Source organism: Cotesia glomerata, linkage group LG5, assembly GCF_020080835.1.
Source record: "Cotesia glomerata isolate CgM1 linkage group LG5, MPM_Cglom_v2.3, whole genome shotgun sequence".
In the NCBI taxonomy this organism is placed as follows: Eukaryota; Metazoa; Arthropoda; class Insecta; order Hymenoptera; family Braconidae; genus Cotesia; species Cotesia glomerata.
Window position 1 is genome coordinate 18,575,650 of NC_058162.1, and position 14,457 is coordinate 18,590,106.

General features: G+C 30.9%; 1 protein-coding gene across 2 annotated transcripts in view; it reads left to right on the top strand.

The window, feature by feature from the left end:
* The first annotated feature begins 6,538 nt into the window (after positions 1–6,538).
* LOC123265779 (uridine phosphorylase 1) overlaps positions 6,539–14,457 on the top strand; it is a 75,185-nt gene continuing 67,266 nt past the window's right edge. The window contains exon 1 of one of the 2 annotated variants that reach the window (XM_044729679.1): positions 6,539–6,931. In XM_044729679.1, the coding sequence (XP_044585614.1) occupies positions 6,897–6,931 (35 nt within the window). In that variant the 5' untranslated portion in view covers positions 6,539–6,896. The remainder of the gene's footprint in view (positions 6,932–14,457) is intronic. The other variant, XM_044729681.1, reaches the window with a different exon arrangement.

Consider the following 14,457-nt stretch of genomic DNA (forward strand, 5'->3'; position numbering starts at 1 on the left):
ACAACGGATAAAAGATCTGAAAAGAGTAAGCAGATAATCAATAAATTTATCGTCATAACAGATTATTATTTATAAATGTATAAATGTATTTATAAAATTGTTCATTACATTAATGAGTAATTTGTAAAAAAGAATCTTGTTGAAATAAATAATTTTTCACTAATATTTTAATTTTTTTTAAGGAAAAGAATTTTGTATCTTTTGCTGTTTTGTATAATTGTTTAACACCCTGATAGGAAGATTTATTAACTATTAATAATTTAATTTATTTAAAGACAATTATTAATTTATTAAGTTTTAATAAATATTTTTTAACATTTAATAAATATTTATTTGGATGGAAAGTACATTTATTAATAGTTAATAAGTATTTATTGATAGTTAACAAATATTTATTAACAGTTAATAAATATTTTGTTGAGTGAATTTGTTTCGCTTGCCATGTCATACGATATGAAGATTGCTTATAAACAAAAATCATCTTTATAAATTATTTTCACTAATTATATTACATTATAATTATAATAACGTTTATTGTAAAATACCAAATTCTATCACAGCTCATAATTATCTTTTCTATTTTTAAATATTAAAAAGGTTAATTAATTTAGTGAATTGAATTATGATCATGTATTCCAGCTATAGGGTTATAAAAAATGTCAAAAGAAAATTGCTATTTTTGCTTTTTATTTTAAATAAATCTTTGTTAACAATTAACAAATATTCATTAACCATTAATAAATATTTATTAAATCCTATGATGTTAGAAAATCATTTATTAACAGTTAATAAAGCTTATTAAATACAAACAAATCTTTCTCAGTGCAGATATAGAAAAATTTCTTTGAATAACCTAATTTGCTCCTAAGAGTTCTTAATTCTGGTTTTAAGTACATTATAACTCTAATTATCATAGTAACACATCAGAAATGTTGAAATTTACATCCTACAAATGTTACAAACAACATTTTAATGTGTTAAAATTGAGGAGCTCATCCGAACTAATTCTAACACTTTCGTATGTTACTTTTAACATGCAAGTATGTTATTTCTTCTAAAATAAAAAGTCGAGCCCAAGTAACACTCACTGCGTGTAAAAAAGTAACACTCGTTTAAGTGTTAAATTTTACGGAAAATTTTTTACTGTGTAGACTCATTCGGGTGCTCACACGACTCAGTCTGGTGTAAACTAATTTTTCTTCCATTTTTTCTTGCACACGACTGAGTCTGGTGCCGAAAACGAACCAGTCGGGTTTCATTTTTTCCGTGTACACCGAGAGAAAAATATTGTCAGAATAAGGATACGTATGTCGTTATTCTGACTATACACTATATAGTCATTTTTTTAGAGATACACTGTGTATTACCTAAATTGGTTATATAGCGGACCATTAAAATGACGATCTGTTTTATTATTTTAAGCGTGACATTTAGTTGACTTACCCACACATGATTCTCTTGGTGACAAAACAGTTGCCTGTTTTGGCAAAAATAAATATATTTACAAGAGCTATTTTCTGTATGCTTGAGTTAAGCAAATTAATTCTTGAAAATCAGACAACTGGATTGTTATTTTGACGAAACGTTATTTTAGGATACGTTGGATAATCATTTTAACAATATTTTTAACTTCCCGCTAAGAAAATCGAAGATTTTCAAAAATCGGGAAGTTATTATTTTCACCCCGTTTTTCGAAAATCGAGTTTTCATCGAATCTCGACGTTTCGAGGTTCTAGGAAGCTTCCCTGACTATTCCTGCGATGGTGTCTGTATGTCTGTATGTATGTATATGGGTGTGTGTGTGTGTGTGTGTGTGTGTGGATGTATGTAAACCTCTCATAACTTTTGAACGGCTTGACCGATTTCATCGCGGTTGACGCCATTTGAAAGGGCTTGACCAAACTTAGATTTTAAATACACTTCGGACCGATTCGGACCGGTAGATTTTGAGAAATCTCAAAAAACTACGAAAAAAAAATTTTTTCAAATGGGGTTTTTTAGGAATAACTTTTAAACGGCTTTACCGATCAACTCCAAAAATCCTAATCAACTCTTAACATTAAAAAACCACGTCGATCGCCGCCAGTCCGGTCAAAATCGGTTGATTCGTTCGTGAGTTATTCGAAATTTTTGGTTCTATCAATTAAAACTTAAAGATTCTTCATGGCCTTTAGGGTCAACCGTTTTCCTAATTTTTTTTTCCGTGAATCATTTTTAGAATCTCGACATCTTCAACTGAATTTCGATTTTTACTATATATATTTCGAAAAATTTAGAAATCTATTTTTCGATATTGGATACTATTATTTTTATTCTTTAGTTTCAAACTTGAATTTTAATATTCAATCCTTACGTTTATAGTTCATTACATCCCCACAAAAAAAAGTGGTTTGTACTTTTGATCGGACCTACCTATCTTTATATATTTCGACGCACTGAATCCGAATCTGAAGTCAGTTTTGCCCGTACATCCTCAAAATTTTAAGTAAATTGCAAAAAACCATAAAAAAGGCAAAAAATTGCGAAAAACTGCAGTCACAGCGATGAAAAAATTTTTGTGGAACCGGATCAAGTATAATTTTTATCTATTTCAATTCACTGAATCATGGCAGATTTACCTATCACAGAATGATGGCAGATTTTGCTGGATGCTAACAAGAGAAATACCACAAGAAAACGGTAAACGTAAAAGGAACCCATTGCGTAGGTCATTTGAAGATAAAACAGTTCGATACAAACGAGCAACAGTCTTTAATTCAAAAATATGGTTTTGTACCTCCTCCTTACATGCTATTTTTTACAGATTTTAAAATTTTTACAATTTTTTAATTCTAAGATCATATTTCATCCATGAAAATACACCTAAGTCAATAACGATCGTGTTTAATAGATTTTTTCTCATATTTATAATTGCAATTTTCTCGATTTTTTGAGATTTTTAAAAATTTTAAAACGTTAATGAGACAAGAAAACTTCAGATTCGAATTCAGTGGAACAAAGTACATAAAAATCATACTCAATCTGAATCCAAGAAATTTTTTTCATCTCGATAATTTCGATTTTTCATGATTGCTTGCAATTTTTTTGGGTTTTTTTTTTTTGCAATTTTTTCAAATTTGGCGGCTCAACGGGCTACTTGACATTTAGATTCAGATTCAGTGAATTGAAATACATAAAAATTATACTTGATCCGGGTCCATAAAAATTTTTTCATCGCTGTGGCTGCAGTTTTTCGTAATTTTTTGCGTTTTTTGGGGTTTTTTGCATTTTAATAAAAATTTTGAGGGTGTACGGGCAAAACTGATTTCAGATTCGGATTCAGCGCGTCGAAATACATGAAAATAGGTCGGTCCGGTCAAAAGTACAGATCGGTATTATTAATACTTTGCAGCATTATGTATTAGGGTTGCGACTAAACATATCGTCCACGAATATCTAGTCTAATTATATCTTCATACCTTAATGATCAAATTATTGATGTCCTTTCACAAAACTTTATTCCATTGAATAGTATGCTGAGGAAAGACTATTACTTAGCTATGACAAAGCTATGCAAGAGAGAGAGAGGAGGGACTAGCGTATGGAGAAGGGACTGCATTAAGTGGGGCCCGTAGAACGGGGCAGAGAGGGAAAGTTAGTGGCTACCTATTTTTCTGAGGTTCTGTCCGCCTGATACTTCGCCAGCCGGGATCGCCGGAATTTGTTTATTTATAACGATTTATTCATTGTTTTTTTGGACTCTATTATAACTATTGTGACTGTTATTATTATGATTATTCTATCAATATTCGATTGTTTATTACTACGATTACTATTGTTAGTTAATATTACGGTTATTGTGTTTACTATTAATTATTACTTTGTTTATTATTACTAACTCTGTTGATAATTAAGATTATTAATTATTATCTTTCCAATATTTTTGTAACCAAAATAGAAAATAAATATCGGCAAAATAATTATTTATGCAAGTATCCTTTTTTCTATGCCCCGGCGAAATTTAGTTAGGAAAATAACTATCGTCAAAATAATTATTTTCTATTTAAAAGATTGACGGAAAAAAATGGGTTTTTCTAAGTTCGCAAAAGTGGCGATAGATGGCCAGCGGTGAGAAACTTCTCAACCTGAATCAGGCCTAGTAGGTTAATAAATACCAAATAAATAAAAGTAGTGACTCGGAAAGGTAAGTCTTCCAACAGTGAAGTTGTCAGGTGAAAACTCTTCATTAGACAACCGCGGAGAGCACTCCTTAAAGACGAATTTTTCCCTGGATTCTGAACTTCTGCCACAGTCCAGTAGGCAATCCTAAGCCGTGTAGGTGAGGCTATCCGCTCGCTCCCGGGGTAGAGGTGAGGCCCAGAGTCAACGGCTAGTTACCTTGAGAGGTGGAAAATTAACTAGCTTGGCCAAGCCCTACTTCAAGGCTTAAAGGTACGTATGCGCAAAAACGACGATTGTATTTGTCAACCATTTTCCTAATTTTTTTTTTACTATTAATTGATATTTTCACATAAAACAAGTGATTGCAATAGGTTATGAAGATGATTTTTCAAGCCCAATAGAGGGCTAATCATGATAACTTAACCCTTTAACGGTCGACTTTGAATCCCTACTCCCAATTTCAATCCTCCGTCTTCTTCTTTAAGTGAGAGAGCTATGGTCTGCTTTGTAGAGAAGGGGATTGAAAAATAGTAGAAGGGGGCGCACGGACACGTTATACAGTCAAGCCGCTACTCACACAGCCGTATAACGCATTATGATTGGTTTTGCCCCTTCCAGGCTCACACCAAGATTTCTCGAGACTCTAGAACGTTAAAGAGTTAAAAAAAAAGCAATTTTTTCACTCAATTTCCTTATCTGCTTTATGAAAACTTGTGAAAATGACAGCTTAATACTGGTTTGTTAAATTAAAATTAGTTTTTTTCGGCTGGTAGTTAAAAAAATTTTTTGCCCTTTGAGCAACCATGTATAAAAATTTATTTCTAATTACAAGTTGAAGAGATCGAATACGACACTTAATTGTTTTGCTGGCTGACCACCGATTGGCTTTTTAAAATCTTTGATTGGTTCTTTTTTAATGATTCACGCTTCGGAACAAAAGATGGCGCTCAATTCGCATGAAAAAATATTATCCCCAGAAAAATTTAAACGAGCTTTAAAATTAAATTCGAAATAAAATTAATTTCTGGTAACTAATTTGTAATTAACTTGGTATTGAAATTAATTTGATTTTTTTAGCTTCCCGCTGAGAAAATAGAAAATTTTCGAAATAAAGGAAGTCATTGGTTTTCTTCCGTTTTTTCGAAAATCGAGTTTTCATCAGATCTCGCCGTTTTGAGCTTCTAGGAAGCTTCCCTTACGATTTTTACGATGGTGTCCGTGCGGCTGTATGTATATGAATGTGCGTGTGTGTGTGTGTGTGTGTGTGTGTGTGTGTGTTTGTGCGTGCGTGCGTGTGTGTGTGTGAGTGTATGAGTCTTTCATAACTTTTGAAAGATTTGATCACGATTAGCGCCATTTGAAAGGGCTTGACCAGACTTAGATTTTTAATACACTTTGGACCAATTTGGGCCGGTAGTTTTTGAGAAATCTTGAAAAAACTACAAAAAAAAATTTTTTTAAATGTGGTTTTTTTTAGATAATTTTTAAACGGCTTCCCCGATCAATTCTAAAAACTAATCAGCTCTTAACATAAAAAAAAACCACGTCAATTGCCGCCGGGTCGGTCAAAATCGGTTGATTCGTTCGTGACTTATCGCTGTCGAAAAAATTCAGATAAAGTGAATTTTTCAAATTTCTTCAAAATTTTCGGTCTGATCAATTCGTGTTTAAAAGTATATCATAGGATTCAAAAAACTGCGTTGAATGCTACCAATTGCATGAAAATTGGTTTATTTATTCAAAAGTAATTGCAGTTTGAAAATTTAAAGAATAGTGTTTTATTAAAAGTTTATTAGACTTTTGAGCACGTAGAGTTCAAAAGCATAGAACAGTCAACTCCTTGAGCTTGAAGAGCTCAAAATAACACATAAATTATATTTTTGAGCTCGAACAGCTCAAAAACGTCATAAGTGCAATTTTAAGCGCTTATATAGGTATGGAATTTGTGGGAAGTTGCAGGGATGGCCTTTAGCGTCAACCGATTTCCTAATTCTTTTTTCTGACACTGAATTTATGTTTTTTCAATCATTCGAGACTCCCGCGTTATTTCTGTAGACATAATTAAAACTATAGGATCCATCAGTCGAAAAATTATTGATTAAAGTATTCCGTCAATGCAAATTTCTATATTTATTAACAGAAGATGAATAATTGTTATATTATTGGAAAAAAGAAGTATTTTGAACAAAATAGTTTGCTTAGCTACAAATCTATAATACGTTGATTAGTTTACAACCTTAATACAAGTTAAGGGATAGCAGTATAGAGAGAAACTTAAATCTTTATTCCTGCTTTTCTTCTGCTCATGCGGATTCCAATAAGATATCAACAACGCATGCGCCAACTTTTTTTACATATCCTCTAATTCTCGATACAACCACCCTCACCTACCAATGCAGTGACTGTAACACTTTGTTAATATAACACAATCTCCTTATTACTTTTAACAAACTACTCTTATGAACACTATTTTCTCGAACATCCATATCACTTTAAGCTACTATTTTTTTTTAAATTAATTGCAAAAATCAACAAACAATAAAAATATACAAGTTTATAACAACCAAATTCTGTATTTTTATCGTTAATTTTTAACACTAAAAATTAAATCAATGAAATAATTCACTGCCAAAAACGTGACCAGTTTGAATAAAATTTTTCTATTTTTCCGTCAAAGAGAAAATAAAAGTTTAGTTTGAATTGTTCAAGGATTTGTTTATATTTATAAATAAACCATGAGTCTTTTACTTGAAGAAGATGAAGTTGACGAGTAAGTGACTTAAATATAGAAGAATTTCATATCAAATACCGACATCTTTTTTATTGTTCACTCATTTTTTTTTTTGTAATATTATTAAAATTTTTAAAGTGTGTTTCTTATCAATAATTTTAGTACGCTCTATAATCTTGTATCTGTCTTTTGGTTGTCACGGGATTGTGTCTCAATACTCGTTTAGTAAAATTTTATTACATTAAATTATTCTGAAAAACAAAATTAGAAATTTTCAAGGCATCTTAGAATGAAAATTTTTAATTTATTGTCAAGTACATTAAATAAATGTATTTTTGAAAAGTCGAATGGTAGAAATTGAACAAATGTCTCAATGCTTTTAGATATTGCTCACGATGACGTGATCTGATTCCTGTTTATTGTATGATCATTTATTTTTATTTAATTTTCTATTTACAATGCGAAATGAAAAAATTTTATAAAGATGTTAAATTAAAAATATTTTCAAGTCGATAGCTTTGTATTATGAACAATTATCTTTCCAATGTCAAATTTCATGTTTGATTATTTATTTAAGAACAAAATCGAGTTTGAATGGAAATAACTTATGTTAACATTTTTTTTTGATTTATAAATTAAAGAAACATTACTTTTCCACCATATTTTTCAATAATTCATTATTCTACATTATTCAGTATCATTCAAAAGGCTTTATCTAAATTAGAAGAAAATATTCTTTTTAAATATCCCACAAGTTAAATGTAAAATAACAAAAGCTTGAAACAATTCGTTGGCAACAGTTTCCAATCGATCAGAGTCTATTAATAAAAGGGTTTGTTTAATGCTCTCAGACTTTTAAACCATTCAACGTTTTATGAAGTTCGAATGTGTTATAAGTATAAACAGATTTTGTGTAAGTCGATGGTTGCAGTGAAATGGGTTACAGAATTTTAAAAGATTTGCAAAAATGTTCATAATTAATAAGAAAGATCAAACAAATAAATTATTAAAATATATATATATTAGGGTGTGCCAAAATGTAACTTCCGTGGAGAACCTTTTAAAATTGGAATTTTGAGTTCCACTTTTAACAGCAGCTGTGTTTGGGCATTTCCTGAGATATTTCGGGTTGAGAGAATTCATTTGATTATTTATAGGATTTTTAACAGGAGATTTAATTGGGCACTTCCGGCCAAATTTTGAATTTTCACCGGAAATACCCAAACTAAGCTTCTGTTAAAAAATTCTATGAAAATTAAATACATTGTCTCACACCAAAATATATCAGGAAATGCCCAAAGCCCCTAAAGCAGAACTAAAATTCCAATTTTAGGTTTTCCACGGAGTTAAATTTGGCACACCCTAATATATATATATATATATATATATATATATATATATATATATATATATATATATATATATATATATATATTTTTTTTTCATTACAAATTTATTAAACTAGTGAAGCGAGCCTCTATACAAATGAAAAAGATTAATTTTATTTTAATATTGTGTATTATACAATAAAAATAAAATTTATTCTATATAAATATCTATATATATTAGGGTGTGCCAAAATGTAACTCCCGTGGAGAACCTTTTAAAATTGGAATTTTTAGTTCCGCTTTTAACAGGGGCTGCGTTTGGGCATTTCCTGATATATTTTGGTGTGAGACAATGTATTTGATTTTCATAGAATTTTATAACAGAAGCTTAGTTTGGGTATTTCCGGTGAAAATTCAAAATTTGGCCGAAAGTACCCAATTAAATCTCCTGTTAAAAATGCTATAAATAATCAAATGAATTCTCTCAACCCGAAATATCTCAGGAAATGCCCAAACACAGCTGCTGTTAAAACCCGAGTCGAAAATTCAGACCCGTTTAAGCTGTACTTTTTTCCAACAATTCTTAGAAAATTGAGTGGTCAGGAAAGACTGCTCAGTTAAATACTATATAAACTCGACGCCTGGTTTGACTGTAAATAGTGGAGTTTTGTCCCATTTTGATAGGATTACAGTCTAACTAGGCGTTGAATAATAATAACAATTTAAATAATAATAATTACTTATGTTGTACCGTGCCTGGGGACGCAGGTTCGAACCCAACTAGAGACCGAATTTTTTTTTGTTTTTTTAATAATAATAATAATAATAATTTTGTTATTAGTAAAATGATAAAAAAGAAATTTATCGAGTTTTTTTTTTTTTTTTATATTATTTTTAATGTAGAGCTAACACATGTTTAGACCGCTTGACTCTTTATTTAGACCTAACTTTCGCTACTTACAGAAATAAAGTGAAAATCACATTCGTTCTAACCGAGACTCGAACCCGAGACGCGCGCTTGCCAGACCGATAACTAACCCCTACACCGTACGACCGATGAGTCAACATACCTCTCATCATTCTTATAAGCTAAATTTATGCAATGATGAAGTGTGACGGTTCATTATTTATATAATTTATGTTATTTAATATTGTGTTTTGATAAATATTAACTATTTTTTAAAAATGTTTATTAATTAAAAAAATGCATAAGTCAAGTTCTTATAATACTTTAGAATTTGTACATCGTTCTGTACATTTTTAATATTTTATTATAAATTTTAATGTTTAAAATTCTGAATATTAAAAAGTTAACTGTAAATTATTATATTGTAATTTTTTTAAGACCATATCAATTTGAAGGTATGCAATTTTTCGGTTAAAAAATAAATTTTCATTTTTAGCATTCGCTAACAAATCGCGTTATAGATGCCATAAGGGCGTAGAATAAAAATTTAATTTTTTTTTTCTAAGTCCAAAAAAAATTTTTACTTTGGTAAAATATTTTTTTTGCATTTCTGCACTTTTCACGAAAAAATATGTCGGTTCCCAAAAAAAAATTTTTTTCATACGCCCTTATGGCATCCGAAGTAGGTCCCGGGAACCATAAAGGCGTATAAAAATAATTTTTTCTTTCGGGAATCAGGTATCTTTACCTGAAACGTCAAAAAATACAAAAAAAAATCTTTCTCAAAATAAAAATTTTTTTTTGAAAATTAAATTTCTCAACGTTTCAGGTAAAAATAAGTTGATTCCCGAAAAAAAAAATTTTATTATACGCCCTTATGGCATCCGAGGTGGGTCCCGGGAGCCATAAGGACGTATAAAATTTTTTTTCTATACATTTCTCCACATTTCAGACGAAAATTCGTCGATTCCCGAAAAAAAATATTTTATACGCACCGATAGCTTTTCACTGGGGCCTTTTGCCGGAATACGCCTTTATGGTATCTGGAACGCGACATATAAACTTTTGAATGAAAGATATTTTCTGACTCAGTTTGTCAAGCTGATTCAGAAAATGGGTGAATTTTTTAAAAGTTGCGCTATAAGGACTGCAATAGTTAGATTATTATGAAATCTACTAATAATGATATTAGTATTATTATTATTATTATTATTTATTATGCTATTGATAAAATTTACATTGAAAACGGAACTCAGTGGAGCTGTTTTCACTATGTCCTTGATTCACCCCGACTTTTACAGCTAAAACGGGTCTGATATTTCGACTCTGCATTATTATTATTATTCTTTGGATAAAATTTACATTGAAAACGGAACTCAGTGGACCTGTTTTCACTGTATCCATAGTTTACTCCGACTTTTACTGCCAAAACAGGCGTCTTCTAAGGCGGCGAATTGAACTACAAAGGATTTGGAAACTTTTACAGCTTAAACGGGTCTGATATTTCGACTCGGGAAGTGGAACTCAAAATTCCAATTTTAAAAGGTTCTCCACGGAAGCTACATTTTGGCACACCCTAATATATATGTAAGGTAAAAGCCCCAATAGATTCTCATGTATCAGTATATGATCACTCCATGTATTTGTATATCTATATTTATGAATGTGGTATATATGAGCATCTATTGGGGCTTTTACCTTATATTATTATAGTACATTTTAATTTTAGAAAAATATATTTTACAAACACGCTTCTTTATAAATCACGAGAAAGTTGCGCTTTTACCTATTAAGGATATAAATAAACAATGCTTATGTATTTAATGTTTTAACTGCGTAACAATAGTCTAGATTAATTTATTATTCGGTTACAAAAAATTTGATTCAATAGAAAAACTGTACCAAGAATTTTTTTCTATATTGAGTAACTTTGAAGTATTTTTTACAGAAACAATTTATAGGTCATTATTTTATTTTATATTTAATTTATCTAATAATAAAGGCAAGTAACGTAAAATATTTTTAGATTTATCTACAAGAGGAAAGAGGAAATTAAATACTGAGAAACAACTCACGCACAACCCTCATTTTTATGCTCTGTCATTTCTACTCTCATAGAATTTTAATGAAAGAAGTTTCTCAAGTATACCACATCCTTACTATATGCTAGCATGTGTAAATATATTACATATAGCACGACACATTTTATCCCAGTCGCAACTAAAACGTTCTTTTCCACATAAGGGTGAATAAAGAGTAGCTATTTTTATGATCTGAGTGCAAGACAAAAAATTGATCTATCGGGAGATATTTAATTTGGTATTAATTTTGAGTAAATTATCGACTGAAAAATACTATATGCAGATAAGTATTGATCGGTAGAAATAAATCATAAAAGTCAACTGTAACTTGTGTTATTTTTGCTGATGCAATTAACTTAAAAATTAACAATTAATTGTGTTTCAAAATATTTTTTAGTGACGTGCTTACTATTGCTTACTTAAATATGTGACGCATGAACATAATGCCCTTAACTATAAAATAATTCAATATCATAAACATCTATTTTAAGAGCTATTGTATGACGTAAGACGTAAATACTCACTTTTGAATTCAACACGTAAAACAATTAACAACGAGTAAAACAATTAAAAAATTGTAAAACATTTAATAATTTTTACGATCTACTACCGTAAATTTTATTTAACAAATAATACTAGCAACATACTTCAAAAGACCAACGCTGTAGAGCTAATTATACAAGACGTGTTGGTGAACTTTACAATTCAACTAACGTAAAAATGGACAGTCGGTTTTTTTAAGAGAAATTTAAGGCAAGGAGAGGGATAGGAGGTTGGATTCATTGGTAACTTTGCAGTAACCGAAAAAAGAAATCGAAATATTTCCGACCGGGGAATCGAACCCAAAACTCTTAGTTCGTAGCCAGAGACTCTCTCGCTACGCTATCCGAGGTAAATTACTATGGATGTCCTTCAGTACTTACATAAACTCGGAGTCTAGCGCCGTGAACGGCCAACATTTACACTAATTAAAAAATATTCCAATTCAACTATTGTAAAATTAGTTACTTCTATTGGAAAGATCCAGAGGCAGCACTGGAAATTTTAAAGATGAATACAAGGATATAGTTATTTTCGATACGTATGCGCAAAGGCAGGGATTTTGACGGCTTGAAGTGACGTCACGAGTTTGAGGCTATAGCACATTCTTATCAAGACCAAGTTATTTATGCGAGCGTAGCGAGTCCAGATATAGTACGAAGTCTTGATGAGAATGTATCATAGTCTCAAACGCGTGCCTTCACTTCAAGTTTGTCAGGATTCCTACCTTTGAGCATAAAGTATCGAACATAATTTTTTGTCATATCAATTGTGAAAGTTGGATTTGAAAGAACCGTGAAAAATGTTTTATCATTGTTTATTTTATTTAAAGTAATTTCCATAATAGTTAAATTAGGTGGAGTTAATGTTTTTGTTAATAGTTCACTCATTTTTATTAATAAGACTGTAGGTCATTTGCCCCCTATCCCAATTGCCCCCTGTTGCATTTGCCCCCAACAACATGGCGCTGAAACAGAAGAAGATAGTAACGCCACCTATTGACAAAAAACGTACTACTCGGCGGATAACTAATAAAAAAATCAATAGATGGCGATGTAAGGCTAAAAATTGCGAAATTAAATAATAATTTAAATCAAATAGCCAATCATTTGTAACAATAGACCATTAGAAATATTATAATAATAATAATAATAAATTTTGGCATCCAATCGAGCTCATATGCTTTGTCTAGGAGTTTTCTACCGGAGTTTTTCCGGGGAAACACTTGAAATATCCACACTAGGTATTGATAATTATTTATAAAGTTTAACTTAGCTTCAAATGTTCCCCAGGTACTTTCTACAGGAATTTTTCCCGGAAAACACTTGGTATACTCACACCAGGTTCTGATAAATATCATTAAAGTCCAATTCCGGTCGTACGCGTCATCCAGGTGTTTTCTATCGAAGTTTTCCCGGGAAAACACTTGGAATACTGCACAGGTCTTGATAATTATTTCTAAAGTGTATCTTAGCTCCAAATGGTCCCCCGGTACTTTGTACAGGAATTTTTCCTGGAAAACACTTCGTATACTCATACCAGGTTCTGATAATTATTATTAAAGTCCAATTCCGGTTGTACGCGTCATCCAGGTGTTTTCTACCGGAGTTTTCCTGGGAAAACACTAGGAATACCCAGCACAGGTCTCGATAATTATTTCTGAAGTATAACTTAGCTCCAAATGTTCTCCAGGTACTTTCTACAGAAATTTTTACTGCAAAATACTGAATATACTTACACCAGGTTCTGATAATTATTATTAAAGTCCAATTCAGGTCGTATGCGTCATCCAGGTGTTTCCTACCGGAGTTTTCCCGGAAAAACACTTGGAATACCTAGCACAGGCCTCGATAATTATTTTTAAAGTGTAACTTAGCTCCAAATGTTCTGCAGGTACTTTCTACAGGAATTTTTCCTGGAAAACACTTGGTATACTTACACTAGGTTCTGATAATTATTATTATTTTTTTTTAATAAATTAAAATTTTTCACGAATAAAATTATATTTTTTTTTTTCATGATTTTTATACAGAGATGCTTAAAGTTATACATAAAAACAATTCAAATTATACATTGATTTTTCTTTTTAATGTTTTACTTTCATTTACTTTACTATTTTCCATTTCATTTGTTTCCCAGAAGATTTCTTAACTAAATTCAATTTTATACTTTCTGTCTTCAAAGTCTTTATTTTTTTTTTAAACATTTTTTCAATTTTGGTTTTTCTCTTTCTTTTACCTCTTGTATCTCAGAATTTTTATTCTTTTTTTCCTTATTTATTGTCCGTGGTTTATTCTGCTCCGTTAAAAATTCTGAAAATAAAATAAATGAATAAACGATGTTTACTTCTTAACTTCCCGCTAAGAAAATCGAAGATTTTCGAAAAATCAGGAAGTTATTGTTTTCACCCCGTTTTGCATAAATCGAGGTTTCAACAGATCTCGACGTTCAGAGGCCCTAAGAAACTTCCCTGTCTATTTTTACGATGATGTCCGTACGTCTGTGTGTGTGTGTGTGTGTGTGGTTTTTGTAGGGAATCCTTTTTACGGATTCTAGGCATAGCTGTTTGGCCTGGATATGTGGCGACTCGACGCAGCGTCATACTAACTCGACACTAACGCCCCTACCCACTAAACCCTAAACCCCTTTTCCTTCTTTCCTCTAATCCCTCATGGAAACCGCCGTCAGGCATTACTTCGTGAAGGGAGG